The 18,346-nt window shown below is 40.1% G+C and overlaps 1 protein-coding gene across 39 annotated transcripts in view; it reads left to right on the forward strand.

Annotated features, from left to right (window-relative positions):
- TCF4 (transcription factor 4) overlaps positions 1-18,346 on the forward strand; it is a 344,143-nt gene that overhangs the window by 304,264 nt on the left and 21,533 nt on the right. For 33 of the 39 annotated variants that reach the window (XR_004970074.1, XR_004970073.1, XM_036323265.1 and 30 more), the window contains 4 exons: positions 2,300-2,367; positions 3,461-3,539; positions 5,927-6,003; positions 8,604-8,807. Coding sequence is in view for 37 of the 39 variants with exons in the window: in XM_036323265.1 (XP_036179158.1) it covers positions 2,300-2,367; positions 3,461-3,539; positions 5,927-6,003; positions 8,604-8,807 (428 nt within the window). In the remaining 2 variants the exon portion in view is untranslated. The remainder of the gene's footprint in view (positions 1-2,299; positions 2,368-3,460; positions 3,540-5,926; positions 6,004-8,603; positions 8,808-18,346) is intronic. The other 6 variants (XM_036323268.1, XM_036323299.1, XM_036323276.1 and 3 more) reach the window with 1 other exon arrangement.

Consider the following 18,346-nt stretch of genomic DNA (forward strand, 5'->3'; position numbering starts at 1 on the left):
AGGTAAGGAGTTGATTCTATTTTTTAATCTACCTCCTAGGTCCTAACATCTTCCTCTGTATAACAGGCACTTAATACAAAGTTTAGTATGGACGTGATCATAATAATTATATCTTGTTTCTTGTAAAGTGTGATTTTTTGTGTGTGTGTTACATATAATTAGCTTTTTTAATGTTCCTAAAATATTTCTGTTCATTTTCAGTTCTGTTTGGTTTCATGAAAAAGTATTTTTAAACACTTATTATCTTAATTTTAAAGTTGTTCAAAGGAAGAATTAATCTTTTGAAAGCCACAATGGTAGCAAATGTTTTCTGTAATTGAAACAATATCTTGTACTACTTGGGTTTCAGTTCTTTTTTAGATAATGTAATTTTTCCATTGCGGCTTTGCACTTACATATCATGAAGATTTGTTTTGTAATTAAGCAGACATCACAAGCTATTTTGACTGCTAAATCTAATTTTAGGTATACTAGTATATGATAATGTTACTTCTATGAAAATTATATATATATGAATTTCTAGAAATATGTCATTATATATATATATATATATATATATATACACACACACATACATACATACACACACACATATGCACACAAATACTATGGTAATACCAGCTGGAAAATATTAGTTCTCTCTATGTTTTCAAAATATTTATTATTTTCTATTTAGAATTGTCTTTATTTAAAAAAAAAAACACCTCCTTAATACAACCATTTTAATTTTCATGCCAGATAAAATTTTATTTATCTCTTGTACTAAGTATTTTTAATACTCTTGATATCTGTGAGTTCCTTCCACTAGCTCAGCATGATGTCAGACCCCCATTTCAAAGATTGCTTCCACTTAAAATCCTTAGTACTAATAGCTGATACAGAGACGAGCCTTTTAATTACATTTGGAAATTACAGATTACAGCCTCACTTCTTCTAGGACAATGTCAGCTACTTTTTAATGATTCAGTTTTCATATGAGTCTGTGGAATGAAAACAAATGTCTTGTCCAAAGATGACTGTTCGTTTTACCATCTATCAGTGTTCTTTCAGGTTTAGTAATAACACATGAATATGGGGATGGGTTTTGTTAATCAAATAAAACACACATCAAAAGACCACTAACTGACATACCCAACATGTGAATATGTGAAAATAGCCAGCATAATTCAACTGTGCTAAGCAGAGGCCAAGAGAGTGAAATTGTAACCCAGAGAATGGGGAGAAGCCGACCCCTGGGGTCTGAGCTCTATTCCACTTCACACACTGGACGTGGAGACACATTGCCAGAAAGCTGCTTTCTTGGGTCAAGGATAGGGCTGTGAATTTTTAAAAAATTATTTGTGTAATGAAGTTTTGCTTGGATTAATCAGTTTTCTTATTTCACCAAGTATTGAAAAATATCTTCCGCTGGAGTTTAATAGGCTTTATTTAAATATTACATCACTTTGCTTATGTCGAGGCCCTGATGACTGCGGCATAGCATCCGTAGGCGTTGTGCTAAGGCTGAAGACCTCCGAGGAACACTGGCTGTCCCATTGTGTAAAGGCAAATTACCTTCAAAGGCACTTGCTGAATAGAGCTGGCTTTGGATTATACACTAGTACCTCTGTCTTTTTATTAATAGTACTCTTTGTTCATCTATTTTGTAGATAAAAATACCAGTGTTTAAGATGGAGCGATAGCTTCACGATTATGTAGACTGATTTTATCTCCAGAATCTGAGACCATGCTGACTTTTAGTAGCACAGCAGTTCAATTTTTTTAAAATTTCACTTAAATGTGTGGAGAATACATGTTATTTCAAATATTAAAAATATTTTCTCTCCTAGACCTGTTATAGATTTTTTTCTTTGTTTTTGTTTACTGTGGAACTCAGAGAGGAGTACCTCTTTTTATTTCAAAGGAGGTGTAAATTATGCATGAGGAGAATTCAGTTGACTATCTAAAATGTAAAGAAGAGCCAAACTTTGAGGACTTCAGACACCTGAAAGTACTGTCAATTTCTTAGCAATGAACTAGCATTCACCACTACACACTCCTAGGTAACAAGCCTGAAGGTAATAGCAACTAAAAGACTATATCTTTAAACCAAGGTGTCAGGTTTATATTTTATCTGTAGAAAATGTAACATGAATATATTTGACATCTACCTCAGCAAACAAATTAATGCTAATTAAAAATTAATGTGTCATAATTAGCATTAAAAATGCAATTAAATTGTAAGTAAATGGACCAGGAATAGAAAATTGCTAGACGTCTCACTGCCTGGTTTTTCATATTCTGCCTTTTGTTTTTGCAGCAAATAGAGGAAGCGGAGCAGCAGGCAGCTCCCAGACTGGAGATGCTCTGGGGAAAGCACTTGCTTCGGTGAGGCAATATTGACTTTGGCCTTCGTACGTAGCATTGTGGAGGCCTGAACTTTAATCAGACGTGGACATGTGGAATTGTATACAATGAATGGCAAAGAGCTTTGATTTTGGAAATGCTCGCTTTTTTTCCCTTGCATAATGATCACTGGAAAATCTGAAGAGAGACCTCTGAAGCTTCCATGCCTGACTGGTCTCTTCCATCTTGTCTCCTCAGGGCGGCTAAGTGGTACTCAGTTACAGGTTCTCGGATATTCTTGGAGCCCTTAGGTGTATAGATTTTCTATCTGGATTTCTTATTTTTCTCTAAAGTCATATGGCCCCTCATTGACCATCTAAGGCTGACTTTGTGAGGGGCAATTCTAAAATACTTTAGAAAAGGCATTTAAAAAGACCCTCAGTGAGGTCTAGGGGGAACTGTCCCACATTTGGCACCTGGGGACTCAACTTCTCTGCCTTACCTGCTCACGGCCAAGAGGCTGCACTGGGAGGTGCCCTGCACCTTCGCTAGCGACAATGGCACACCTGGTGGTGTCCTCAAAAGCTAAGCATGGGCATTTGCAAATATAAGTGGAGATTTGTTGCTTTAACATTTTATCTCTTCAGTTGGTTTTTCCGTACCATCAGGAGCATAAAATGTTTGATTTCTCAACATTTTTACCAAGTAAAAGTTTTTATTTAATCTAGGCATTCTCATGTCTTGGAATCAAATGCCTTAATCATGGTGAAGAGGGAGATGGACAACGATCTTAGGGTGACTTGGTCTGGCCTGTTTTGTGGAGTGGGGGTGGGTTCTGTGTATCTCTGTGGCTTGCGCATAGCCAAGCAGCCACGGAGAAGTGGGAGGAAAAGGACTAGAAAAGTAGTTTGCTGACCTCCAGTCCAGGTCTTTTCCGACGATCTTATATGACCTCAGTAATTCTGATTTTGAAAGATTAAAGTGGTTACGTGTTGTTACTGCAGTTGATCACTAAATGCATTTTGTAAGTTGTAACTTTTAAATGAATTGCATGGATACTTTGCAGTTGACAAAATTGTTGATTGTTTGTTCCTAATAATGAGGATTTGTTTTCTTTTCTCCCCATTGTTTTAAGATCTATTCTCCAGATCACACTAACAACAGCTTTTCATCAAACCCTTCAACTCCTGTCGGCTCTCCGCCTTCTCTCTCAGGTACTGTCCTTGCTCCCATGCCTCACAGGGCCAGCTGGTGAGAGTGACTGCCCCCCTGGACTCCCTGGACTCGGAGGAAGCTCCCTCCCTCCACGGCTCAAAACACCGTTTCCAAACAGGCAGAAAGGAGTGGGAGAGACAGACAGCCATGTGAAGGCACAGTCACTTACACCCAAACTTGTCTTAAAAATTAGATGTTTTTTAAAAATATACAGACATATGGGAAACTTATTTCTGAAATTTTTCCTAGCTCTCTAGAAGATACTCCACAGAATAACATGTTCTAATAAAACATCTCAAACGAGACCAGGTAGTACATATAGCCTTGACTATGATTGTACAGTCATCAAATATAGATTATTCAAGAGGATCTTTTCCGACAGAAATTTTAGACTTTCCAAATTCCCTCTTTGAAGTCCATGAAGTAATTCGGATGTTTGAGGAAACTATAATTTTGTAAATAAATTGTGAAGTGTGTGGAGTAAAAGGGGATGTTTGCCTTTAAAAATAACAAATTACATGAACTATGGCTTCAAGTAGTAAAATATAAGTTCTTACATTATGTTAGTAAAGCAGAGGTCCATTTAAAAGGCTCATTGCCCTTCCAGTATAAATGCTTCCAGAAGGCCCTGTCTGCTGCCTGTCTCTGCACTCTGGAAAGAGGGCAGGTGGCTTCTAACACAAAACTAGGTCACATCTGTACCTCATTGAAACCTGACCTTCCTGTAATTTATAGCGAGTCACTTGCCGAAATGTTGCCTCCTCCGTCCCTGTATCAGCACTCACAGGGCCCACCACAAGCTGGCTCCTTGGTTCAGATCACCACCAAGCTTCCGGAGGCGATGGCCTTGGCTTAGGTGGGGCTTGATATCAGCCTTCCCAAGCCTCCATTGACATGGGGGGTGGGGGGGGCACAGAATAGAGAGGGGTAGCTGGACATTTAAGCCCAAATGCCCAGAGAGACAGTTGAAACTGGCAAGAAACAGAGATGATATCAAGGGGATACTGCAACAGCAGTGAAGCCTTCCCCATGATAGAAAAGGCAAGGGAAGCTCAGCAGTGTGCGGTGCACACCATGTTGTTCAGCTCTGGGGAGTGACCGCCACCTCGTTATACAGGGCAGCACCCCCTGAGACCCACAAGGAGGGGTCTGAGCAGGGAAAAAACCCCATGTGCCCCGTCTCAAGCAAAACAGCTCTAATTTTGTCTATTTTATAATTTGGGGGGGGGGGTAATTCTACAGTCTAATAAAGCTTGAGAACCACTATTTTCGTCTAATGCTTAAGGTTAAGTCTGAAGCAATCCCGGAGAGCAAAGATCCGGGTGCATGCAATTCTGCCTCTCCACTCCTAGGTTAATGGGGGGCCAAAAGTTGTGGTGCACACAGCATGCCAGAAAACGCCCTAAATACTCTAAGCCTGAGCAGGGTGCTCTCAGAGAAAGACCAGAAGTAAGGCCATTGTGAGGCCCTGGTAACCCATCCTGGAAGACCGCCTGGCAGCGGGGAAGGGCTTCTTGAGGATGTAGACCTGGGGACAGGTCGCTGTTTCCACACTGATAGCTCTGTCCAGATTCCGTCCCTGAAAGTAATTGGACAAAGTATTCTATTTTCATTTAGCATCAGAACACACACACGCACACCCAGAAGTGACAGGAGAATGAATATTGAAAGAGCTAACTGTGTCGGGCGTGAGATTCAGTGAAATCGTAGATTTTATTTTCCTTACTTGAATTATTTATCTTCTATTCTGAGTGCATATTATTTTAAATTTAAAAGTAGGACATTAGACATGTAATATTTATTATAGCAGGCATCTTTCTTTACCTGCAGGTTTAGCGAATCATAAAAAAATTATTTTCTTCAGAAGAAACTACTTACTTATTACTGTTGTTATGTAGGGTTTTTAAATTTCTGGTTCTGTGGATCCCTGCCAACTAATCTTATTTCCTTCAAAAGTTTCTGAAGGCTTATTCCTTCTCAAGGATCATTTTTTCAAACCAAGTCGCAAAGCTGTTTTTCATTGGTGAGAGATTTTGGTTTAACAAACTGGCCTTGCATGGAGGCATAACAAAGGCCCGCCCCGGTCCCCTTCCCACTTTGCACTCTTAAAAGGACCTTGACTATGTAGTAATAGTTTTCTTCAAAGGAACACTTCTCTAGCTAAAATTCCTCCTTTTAGGAAGCTTGAGAGAATTCTGATTCTATGTAAAGTCTCCATGTTTTACATTTAAGATGTTTTCCTTGCCCTAGAATTTTTGGATGGGAGGTTCACCTTAGGGTCCACGTGGAAACCAATACTGCTGTTTCTAAGAGAACTGTTGAAAGTGTTGGTGAGATTGTTTTTAAGATGATGTCGATCGCATTGTAATCCCTTTGTTCATATCAGCAGGCACAGCTGTTTGGTCTAGAAATGGAGGGCAGGCCTCATCATCTCCTAACTATGAAGGACCCTTGCACTCCTTGGTAAGTCATCTGCTCATCTCTGCTCCAGCCACTTCCAGAGCATGTTTCTCTTGTTGCCTCTAGTTCACTCCAAGATTAGACTGTGTTTGTTCCTGTTTGTAGATTGTCACCCAGATACTGCTGCAGTGTAAGCCCAGGGCTCTAAAGATCTAGGACCAGATAGAAGATTAAAAATCCTGGAAGGATAGTGGCCCCTTCCCATCTGGGGAAAGATCCCGGCCTGTGATTAAATTACTTCCCTGAGATGAGCTGCTGAAGTCCCTGCTAAAGCTGTGTACTGCAACACTTAAAGATCCTATATTCTCTGCTCTGCTTCCCAGAATAACACGTTTATAGGCATTTTCCTCTTGACCTTGGAACCAGAAGCTACTACTACTTCCTTGTTCACTTTGGTTCATATAGACACCTAGTGACATCAGTACATCTCTGCTCTTCCCGGAGGGAAAGGCTGGGAATTTGCATGGGGTTAATTAATATTCTAAGTAGGTGATGATTCAGTGTCTGCCTCTCTGGGCTTTCTCAAGTCTCAACGATGGGCCTGGAAACATGCGTGAAACACCAGCACTCAGTGCAGTATCCGGGCTGTGCATGAACCAAATGGGAGGGGTAGCAGCAAGGAGCTCTTCAGTCTTTCCACGTTGTTTCCCTTCGTTGAGGTGGGACATGGAAGAAGGCATACATGTCTCTAGTTTAATGTTGTCTTGTCCGTGGTTCAGGGTTTCCTTCTCTTCTGGCTTACTATTTAAATTAAGGAAAACCTAAAATTAAAAGTACAACAGTATATTTCCCCGTTGTTCTCTCCCTGCTGAGGTGTGTGAATCACCCAGCTCTGCATTTTAGCCGGTAAAGGCAACCACAGAGCGAGGCGGCATATGCACTACCTACCCAGCCCCACTAATCTGCCGCCAGTGTTTACCTCCATCAGTTATTCTCTGGGACCCATCTATCAAAACTGGGCTTTGTCCAACTATAAAACTGTAAAGACTGGGTTTAAAGTTGTGAACTACAGCTTTAGTTCCTTTAAATTCTCAACACTCAAGAGGGGATTCACACGAGAAACTGCTCTCTCCTCCAGGAAGCTGTGAGCCAGAAAGGATGGTAGGCACATGTATTCTTCCTTTCCATGCTTACATTTACACTTGGACGTGTACATATGCATGCATTCCTATTTTTAAAATTAAGAAGCATAGACTCAAAGAAGTTAACAACTTTTCCAAGGTCATACTAGTTGCCACGCTAGGAGTTTAGGGGAGGCCCTGTAACACCAGGGCCACCAAATCAGAATGCTCTGCACCATAGACTACATGTATTAGACCCACATTCTTCCTGTCAGTATAGAATAATTAGAAATTGTTCTTCTCATACAGTAAAGCGGGTACATCTGTTTGCACGGCCCACTGAAAATCAGAGCGGATTGAAGCATGTTGTAGTACAAAAGGACATTAGATTTGAAGTCAAAAGACTTAGATTTGAAACCTGGCTTTATCATTTCCTGGTACTGTGACACTGGTTAATTAATTCATTTAATTTCTTTGAGCCTCGTCCGCATGTCTTTGTGGAAGGGGTAATACTGTCTTCCCTGCTTGCCTCACTCATGTAGTATGAGGGCCCAGAGGGATCTTAGATGTTAAAGTATACACTGGAGAGTCCTATGCAGATGTTTATTTGATATCATAATTTATCACACTGGAAAAAAATGAATACACAACTACATGTCCATATTCTTCCCCCAAAACCACAGTACAGACCTTATCTAGTTGTAGACAAGTTGGATCCTAATGGCTGGGATGAGAAAAAAAGTTCAGTTGGTTTTTAATAATATACCTGTGTAAGGGAGTGAATTCTATACTATAGTTAGGACTTTGAAATCATTTAGAAGCTCTGGTAAACATTAATTCAGTTCTTTGTGATTCTTCAGTAGTGAAATCTCGTACCATGTTGGTTGACAGAATTTTTGTAATTTTTTCTGTGATTACTTTGAGTCCCCACTTTCTTCTGTACACACACACGCACATATGCACGCACACACGCACACACACTGGTGAAAATAGATAGAAAGCAAGAAATACAGATGAAAATCAATAGTACTCAAGAAATTACTGTCTGTATGTATTTACCCATCCCTGACTTGATAGTTAGCACTGTATCATATGTCACAGAGGAAATCAAGGAATATACCTCCAGGAGGGTAATTTAACTGGAGAATTATAAATAGGTCACCTTTTCATGGCTAATTTTTAAAAATCTTTTCACCAATGCCTGTCAGAATGTTTCTTAAATTCAATAAATGTTTTTCTTTTCTAAAGTAAATCTAAATTCTCTTTCAAGCTAATGCAATATAGTACAGCATATGTACATTCAAATGTCCTGGAAGAATTACTGAATTTACTTTGTTCATGAAAAATAACACTGATTATAACATTAACGTTTGTCACCTGTTGTCTAGGAAGGATGCTATTCTTATTATTATTTTAAGGAAATAAACTTTATTGGAAACATTTAGAAACTCAAAGTGTGGTGTGTGTGAACTCGTTTTACTTATGTAACACATGCATGCATTTCAAACTAAATCAAATTTCACATCCTTTATTCACCAACAGCAAAGCCGGATTGAAGATCGTTTAGAAAGACTGGATGATGCCATTCATGTTCTCCGAAATCATGCAGTGGGCCCGTCCACCGCTATGCCTGGCAGTCACGGGGACATGCATGGGATCATTGGACCTTCTCATAATGGAGCAATGGGTGGTCTGGGCTCAGGGTATGGAACCGGTCTTCTTTCAGCCAACAGACATTCACTCATGGTAAGTGATGAACTTTGTAAACTGTAGTTATCGTACAAAATTAGATTTTCGATTATAAACACTATTGCTGCTGTTTTTCCCTTTTTAAAAATAGCTTTATTGAGACACATTCACTTAATATGCAATTCACCCATTTAAGGTTTATATTTCACTGTGTTTTAGTATATTCACGGGGTTATGTAACCATTGCCACAGTCTAATTTTAGAACACAGCAAAATGAAAAGAAATCCCCATTGCCATTAGCGGTCAGTCACTCTCCATTCTCCCCTCAACCCCTCCAGCCCTTGGCAATCCTGATATACTTTTTCTGTCAGTAGATTTGCCTAATCTAGGTTTTTCCTATGAATGGAATCATACAACATGTGGTATCTTTTCTGACAGGCTTCTTCAGCTTAGCACAGTGTTTTCCAGGTTCATGCATGCTTTATCATACATCAGAGTGTCATCCACTTGTGTTGACAAACAATATTTCATTGTGTGCATTGTATTCATCTTCATAGGGTGATGTACATTTGAATTATTTCCATTCTGGCTGTTATGAATAACGCTCCTATGAACATTCATGTGCAGGCTTTAGTGTGGGCACGTCGTCTTCATTTCACTTAAGTACATACCCAGGAGAGCATTGCTGGGTCATCACTGATGTTTTAAATTCTTCACCGTGGTGGCTTTGGCTAAAGGACCCAACCATCTTATGTTCATGTTACATTGCTGGCATTTCAGATATGAATAGGTTGAATTTTTTGTATTAAAGAAACGAATCAGTGCCTTTGAATTCTGAGTATAGGAGGTAGAAATATATGATGTGTTTGTCTAAATATCTGGCGTGGGACTGTGTCATTAAAGTGCACAGTAGTTTTGCCACTGCCTATTCATAAGTCTATTTGAATGCGGCTTAAGCAGATTTGTCCACATTACAGTTGGGATTTCAATGCTGCCCACTGCTTTTGGTAAGGATTTGGGAGTGCATCCCTTTTTGGGGTGATTATGAAGATCCAGAGAATCTTCCAAACAAAATATTAAGTGATGACAATTAGTGAGGTCCGAATGGGTGGAAAATTTAATATTACTAGTGATTCTGTGTAAGTCCACTCCTTACAAACTCCTACCTGAGCAGTAAACACTTTTTTGTCCTGTTTTGTACGTTATAGGCTCTTAAAAAGTTTCTTTCCTGTTATCCCATAAAGTGTCCCTGGTTTAAAGATGATTCCGAAAGGAGAATGCAAAATAAGTACAGGTCATTCCAAGGCTCCTTGCTCAGTCCTGTTCTTCTGCGTCCTTTCGACTTCTCTTAGTAAAAGACTGAGAGGACCATCCTGGGAGTGTGTTATGGAAACCTGCAACCAATTTGAAACCAAAAATACTGGTTTATAAATAGAAGCAATGAACTCACTTCTAAGACGTGGAAAGATATTTTTGAATGCCAAAGCTAAATCATTTTTTTCTTTTTCGCTTTTCCTTGACCTCTACCCCAAAAATTCATCATTGAGTAGAAATTGTTTGTCTATTCATGGCAGTTGCTAAGAGTTAACAAAAGGAAAATCTAGATTTTAATTTAGCTTGGCCTCAGGTAATGTGTTAAATACACTTGGGATGCATATAATATGAGATTTCAGTTTGTACAGCTCTTTTTTTAAAAACTACAATGTTTAAACAATACTGCTTTTAATTAAGAAATCTGGCTTTATTAAAAGCCAGATCTGTGACTTATAACCATTTCTGTATATCTGCTCTCAATCAAGAGAAAAATAGTTTAATTTCTGTAGCTGTGTTCGTTTTGCATATGTTAAACGGACGCCACATGCACCCAGGGCATTGCTTCAGAGCTGTTTTTCCCCACAAATATGTAAAGTTTGCTCTTAAATACCAGATGTAGGTTAAGTGGTTCTTTAAAATAATAAACTATACATAGATGCTGTTTGGAACTGTGTGACCTTTGAGTTGCCTTCTCTTTGAGGCTGACTCAGAGGTGGGATCGGAAGAGACTAGAATCATCTTTGGAGATGGGAAGCGGGGTGGACCCAGGTGGAGGGGAAGGAGAGAAAAGCAGAACTAATCAGCTTGTGTTACACAGGAGTGTCTTTCACTTTGAAAAACTGTGCAGAAGCCATAAAGCGGCTAGTTTTGCTGATGAGGAAAAGTTCTTGCCCGCTCCTCTGGAGACAGTTATGATCCCATCAAGGACAACCACAGACCCCCAGACAGGAGAGCAACTCCAGAGACATGACATGGCCACAACCTGCTGTCCTTTAAACCAAGTGGGGCTGTGTGGTCTTTCTCCTCAGAAATAGTTAGCGGCCCCCAGAATCCGGGCCCTTCCACCTGAAACTCCATCACGTGTGTGAACGAGATTGCATTGTCATTTTCTTGTGCAAACTGGTATAATTTTTCAAACAAAAACCTAAGAACAAAGGAAATAGTTTTTGCATTTAGTCAGTCTGAAGTTAGCCTTTGACCATTTGATGCATTCCATAATAAAAAGGAAGTTGAAGGGGAAGAGAAAAAAAAAACCCATCCCCCTCAACAACAACAAAAAAATTCAAGGAGGATCCTGGTAATGTTTTCCACATTTGAATTTTAATACATGAAACAGGCTATAAACGCTGGCCAGCTGCAGTAAATAAAGTAGCAGTGGGAGGTACGCACCGGAAACCTCCGCAGCGGCCTGGGGGACTTTCCTTCCCAACTGCACACCTTCATTTGTTGCTCTGCAGTGGAAGCAAGTGGCAGTAACTTAACACCATCCCCGGGCAGGTTTGGTTTTGAGCAAATCTCCTTTCTGGCTCTCCTTAATAATGCCTTCTGATTAAAGAATAGACAGCTTTGAATCCTCTTGACCTCCCCACTCTTCTTGTTTCCTCTCCTTGCCTTCCGAAAATAAAAACGAAATGGCTTGATAACTTGGAAGATGATATAAGCATTTCTTTCTGCAGCAGCTTGAAATCGTGGTGGGGAAAAGCCATGGTTCTGCATCGGCTATTATGTTATCTCATTTAATTGCTAACATATTGTACTTAACTTTTGATTCATAAAATGTTTTCCTTGGAGTTCTGCAGTGGGTCTTCAGTGATTTACTGAGTATTTGCGTAATGAAAGGGACTTTTTCACAGCAGCATGGCTCATAACACTAGAGTGAATGGTGTAGACTCACAGGCTTTCTAGATGATATGATTTGCCCATGCTCTCTCCTGCTCAGAGACCTTTACCAGCTTTCCATTAGCTACCAGATAAAGACAGTTTTCTAGCCCAGCTTTTAAAGTCCTATTACCATTTACCAAAAGCCTTATGTTTAGTTATTTCAATAAACTTTTCCAGCAATACCAGTCTGTGCATATTCCCAGAATTTGCCCTGTACATTTTTACTATTTACTTCTCTTATTTCTGTCTGGATTGACTGGTTCTACCCACTCCTCTCTTCATCTCAACCCACCATTCTCAAAGCTCTGGCTCAAATTCTGCCTCTTCCAGGAAGCCTTCCCTTGCTGCCTCCTCCTGTGATAGTCACTTTCTTTTTACACGCATAGCACTGCAGATCATACCGTCAGCTAGATGTTTATCTTACCCAGGTATGTGTAGCTATATATCTTTTGTAGGTATGACCTTTGCTTTAGCAACTATATTGTAAATTCCTTGAGTACTAGGTATTGCATTTTGTTTTCTTCCCAGTAAACAAATCATCACTCAAAAAGGAAGAAAGGCAACTGATATTTTCTGAGTGCTTGACAAGTTGCCAGCCTACTGCTAGGTGCATCATATACGTTATAGAAGGCAGTATTCTCAAAAGCCCAGTGAAGAGGATGATGGAGTCCGTTCTGGGTGTGAGTCAGCTAAGCCTCGGAAGATTTGAGTAGCCTAGTCACAAAGCAAGATTTAAACTCAGACATTCTGACTCCAGTTTCTGTGCTCCATATTGCTACCATGAGTACGCCCATCTGTAAACATGCCTTTTAATAATTAATCTCAGGTGGTAAGAGCTCATGCTCTTCAAATCTTGATAAATGTTTGTTGATGAAAGAAATTTCCAGGTGTCTCATGGCCAAGTTCCCAGAGCAACTCTCTACCAAATGTGGAGGTGAAGAACTTTCCCTCCAATGCGGTAGCATTCTAGATTGAAATCCACATTGTCAAAACACTTATTCCCAAATCAGTATGTCCATGGAAAGTGGCAAGAGGTGTGGAACTCTCCTTACGAGGGTCCTTCAAGCAATACAGTTTAAGCTCACTTCTCTATCATACCCGCTCACTTTCCTAATAGAATCCAAGCAGAAACCTCTGAATGTGGGGGGACTTGGAAGCAGCTGGATTTGTCACTGACCCTGTCAGAATCTCTTATTCAGATATAATCTCCTCTGTGCCTCCATTATCTCCATGGTTAACCTGATATTAAATCATTCGATTTTTATAAGTCATTGAAGTGGCAGTTTCCAAATATAATTCCATTAATCATTCAGTGTTCGGGTTCACAGACGAAACCTGAAAGAAAGCCTTTCAGATGACCTAATCTCTCCTTCTAACTGACTAAGAACAAAACCCACATCAAAAATGTCTTCATGTGACTCTGTAAGGGCTCCAAATTACTTGTCAGTAGAGTCAGTAACTATAGGATCATTTAGCTAAAAAGTTCCTATTCTGTTAATATATAATATTAATGTGGTTTCCGGATCCTTTTTGCTTAAAGTCCACTTATTCATTTCAAAACTATTTATCAGATGGTAACCAAATGCCAGGCTCTATGCCAACAGGTGGTCTCTGCTCTCAAGGGGTTCACAGGCGAGTAGGGAAGGACACATATTTGAAAGCAAAGTGCTGCAGCAGTGTGGTTAGGCTCCACGAGAGAGGATGGACCCAGCTCTGTTATCTGTAGGAAGGGTCACCCTGTCCCTTGGTAGAGGAGGAGTGATCTGGTAAGGATCGCGTTGCTCTAGTTGACTTGGGAGTGGAAGTGTCCTGTGAACCCACACCTACACATGTCCTCCACAGCATCCCCTTTGGCCCCTTCCCAGAACCCCAAGTGGGGTTTGGCACGTTTCAGGAAGCTCTGACATAAACCAATATTTGCCCGGCTTCTCTCTTATCAATAACATTTTTAGTTTGACTTTGGATTGGAAAGAATTTATCAAAAGAGCATTCATTAGGTGAAGAAGCACCTTTTTATTTCATTGATATTAAACATAAGGGAACTTTTGCCATGTGGGGCCTCAGGATAAATGACTTAAATTTCATAGTTCTTTTGCTTTCATAGTTCTTAAGATTTAGGACCATTGTATTTTAGCTGCTAAAAGTACCCAGAGGTCCTTTAGCTCATGGCCCTTATTTTGCTGCTGAAGACTAAGGCCAAAAAAGGGGAAGTGACCCAAGCATGGGTACTCACTAGTTAATGGCCAAGCTAGGATTAAAAACCAGACAAGCCAGCTATGAGACCAGCACTCTTTGTGCTAAATACCACGCTGCTGCAACAACCTTCCTCTCTAACCTAATACCATAGCAATTTCAACACTGTGGCTGGTATTACAAACCGCTCTGTTACTCGGACTTAACTCATGAAACCCAAGAAAACTCTTCAGTTGTCCCCTGGCTCCTTGCCACATATTGCTATTTAGCTTTGCCAATAATACTTGGCAATTAGAGATGGTAGTGGGCAGTGATGTGATATCTTGGGGAGCATGTGGTTGTGGGAGTAGCAGACGTCAGGAAATTCTGTTTCTACATGGAGCTCTTTAATAAAGGTATGATCCATAGGGTCTTCACCATCTCCACTCTTAGGTTTTCACAGATTTTAATTTTCCACAAAATTCCATATATATTTTAGCACATACTTCATTTCTAAGCAGTTTTTACCATAGTATCTCAGATACTTTAGAAGTCATCTCTATCCACATCCCCCTACAAATGCCCTGTCAAGTGGTCAGTAAGTCTCTATCAGCCTCCTTCCTTCAAGGCTGAGTAACTCCAAGTGACCACAAAGCCATTTCCAGCAAATGCTAGAAAATTCTTTCTGAGTCCAGCCCATATTTACTTCTCTGTGAAGTCTGTATTTTTCTGCTTAGAGTTACCCTAACTCAATCCAACAAATATTTAAAAAATTTTTGGTTATTTGAAGACATCTATTCAATATTTTTTCTCTAGGCTAGACATTTATATGTTCAAATATTTAACCTAAAAATAGTTTTTGACTCTGATTTTCCAGTTCCTTCTCCAGCATATGAAGGATGCTTTTCTTTTTCTAGGACCTTTTAGTTTGTAGAGTCTCAACCTGAACGCAGTGCTCAAGGAATTACCAGGGTGTCTATGATGGACCTATCACCAAACCCATTCAGTATATTATATCTTTATTAAAGGCCGCCTAACTAGATCCTATTAGCTATTTTTGATGATTTCATCATCCTGCTCATAAATATTGAACTTGTAATCAGCTGAAATCCTTAAGTCACACATCTCTCAACTGTCCTCGTGCACTTTTTGTTGTGCCAGACAAACTTCACAGAACACCTTTGTATTTCATCCTTCAGCCTTCAGTCTGTTTCCAGCCTCGGGTCTCCTTTAGGTCCTCACGCCAGCTCTGTAGTTGGCAAATTTAAATGTGATGGGTGTCATTGATGCCCACCTCAAAGCCATGAATAAAAATGTTGACCGACCCTAACCGGTTTGGCTCAGTGGATAGAGCGTCGACCGGCGGACTCAAGGGTCCCAGGTTCGATTGCGGTCAAGGGCATGTACCTTGGTTGCGGGCACATACCCAGTAGGGAGTGTGCAGGAGGCAGCTGATCAAAGTTTCTCTCTCATCGATGTTTCTAACTCTCTATCCATCTCCCTTCCTCTCTGTAAGAAATCAATAAAACATATTATAAAAAAAAAAATGTTGACCGGGAAGGACATAGAGCTGAAAGCCCGAGGTTCAACACTACAGACACTTTCTCTGCACTCACATCTCCCCCTGCTCTTTCGGTTTAGTATTTCCCCCCTAACTTTTCTCCCATGCAGTCCACCTTTCCTCATGTTGTTCATAGCGTTATCACAAGACACCAGGCATTCAGCATTCCCATGAATGAGGAAATGAGATTTGTTCAGAAAGACTTGTTCTTGGTAGAACCAAAATGAGTTTGAGAAGTCATTGCCTCCATCTCAGAGCACTTCGAACTCTTTTTTAAATAGCTTATTACACACTTTCACCCATGACCTTAGTCATTTAGTGTCATCTTTCTATAGGTACTGTGTTGTTTCTTTTTCTTTAATTAAGATATTTGCCTAGCACTTGTTCTACCATCTCTCCTAATCTCCACAACTACCAAATATTTCTGAGAGCAGATTAACACTTTCAATGGAAAGTTTTTAATTATATCTATGTGGTACTTTAATTTTTTAATGTAAAAAAAACAGAACTGAGAAAAAAGGGCTTAAAGAAATTCACTTTATTTTTAATTTCCCACCTTTATTGAGATATTGTTGACATCTAACATATGTAAGTTTAAGGTGTACAATGTGTTGCTTTGATACACCTACATATTGCAAAATGTTACCACGATAAGGGCAGTTAATGCCTCCATCTCCTCAGTAATTCCTTTTTTGTGTGTTATCATGAAGTAATTCAGTTATGTCATTCATACCAAAACAGAAAATACTGGAGCAGCTTGGCACACTGTACATTAGATCCTCAGAACTTACTAGCACTGTGACTATTCACACTCCATTAGCAACCCCTAAAACAAGTGGCTGGAACATGACGCATGTCCAGATCTCCCAGCAGTAGGTCCAGATTAGGAATACTCCCCCCCCCCCCCAGCCACACACACACACACACACACACACACACCTGTTTTACTAAAATTCAGGCCCTGTGACCTACAAACAAGAGTCGGTTTCCATTGGACCATCATACCCAAAGAACAGTCTTTCTCCACCTTCTAGGACAAGCCAAGCCTCATTTTCTTACTTTCCCCCGAAAGTATGTATTTAGCACTTTGGATAAAAACAAAAACTTGTTGTCTTCCCCACTTTTAAAATATGAAAACATATTTAAAACAGACTGTATGATCTCATCATATTTGTACTTTGCTTTCTTCTTAAATAATAGAGGGAAAAGCAAGTAGACCCTTTTAATAGCTCAGTCATCATAACGTTTTCTTTGAACTTTTATTGGGAACAAGGACACAGTGCTAAACCATCATTTAGATCAGGCCAACCCTTGCATTTAAACCCTGTCTCCTCAAGAAAGATGCGGAGTGGGGGAATATATAGTGAGTGTATATATTAGAAAATACACAGGTGCTCATTCACTCCTTCGACGCCTCAGATCCTTTGGGGATACATACCCGTCTCTGACCCTGCGGGCCCTTGACTGTGGGAGGGTGATCACGCAAGTGTGTGCATACCCAAAATGCAAACTTGAATTCCTAAGTGACCTAAGGAGCAACTCAGAAGCGGGTGAACATTGGGGTCTGTAGGATTTTGACTGTTACAGGCTAGAAAGGGCACCACAGAACCATAGATAAACATGATTTCTTTAAAATGCAGAAAATATAGGATCTTATGTGGCCAGATGGAGGTAAGAAAGTTGGCCTCTGGTAGCAGCCCTGCAGCACCCAGCCAGGGCTGCAGTGGGTGCAGAGCCCCTCCTTGGAGCGCAGCAGCTCCAACAATTGGCGCGGATATTTCACATGAGAGTCCACAGGAAGAGCAAGTTTTCATGTATATTTTTTACATCCAAATTAAATTAACTCATGGAATTTTCCACCCTGAGGAATTAAAGTAGCAGCTCATGAAGTAATTCAGTTATGTCATTCATACCAAAACAGAAAGTACTGGAGCAGCTTGGCACTGTTTGAAAGCCTGAACTAGGCCGTGGCCATTTTATATTTTTTTAAAACCTGTGGTCGTTGTGTTATTTTAGCTTTTATTGTGGCTGCAAATTTTTTAAGTCAAAAGTATCTTAATTGCTTAGAAAACAGAAGTGTAAAATGGTTTCAAAATAAGAAGAAGTTTTAGGCAAAGCAGTTTTAGGAATGAAAACCTAAAAAAAAAGCTTTAACCACATTTCTGAAAGGTGAGGGCTCTACCTAATTGACATTTACAGTGGTGCATAATTATAGCTTCCTTTATATCCATAAGTTGTCTTAAGCTCCAACGTTGAGTTTAATCACAGGATCTGTCCAATATTAGTTAAATGACATCTTTGGGGAAGTATTGTCCTGATACAATAGCCATGTTCATTTTCAAGCGGGTAATTGGACATCCTGTCAAAAACCAATGTATTGAGCTGCCACGTTTTAATGTCTCATTTGCCTTCTCCCCGGCTTCTGCTCTCGGACGGTCTCTTTTGGAGCTGAAAGTGTGTGAAAGTTATTGGAGAAGGGCAGTCTCTGGGTAGTGTTTCTGTATGCTGCCCAAACTTCTCCCCCCACTCCCCCCCACCCCCGTAGTCTAGATGGGAAACAGCTGGTTTTTGTTTAAAAGGCTGTTTTGCGAAATGTCTGAAGCTTGAGGTGTAGAACTGAGGTCACCAGTGCAGCAGGTGCTCAGGAACAAGTGAGCAAGGCCCTGG

This window comes from Myotis myotis, unplaced genomic scaffold (assembly GCF_014108235.1).
Source record: "Myotis myotis isolate mMyoMyo1 unplaced genomic scaffold, mMyoMyo1.p scaffold_m19_p_9, whole genome shotgun sequence".
NCBI classification, from domain to species: domain Eukaryota; kingdom Metazoa; phylum Chordata; class Mammalia; order Chiroptera; family Vespertilionidae; genus Myotis; species Myotis myotis.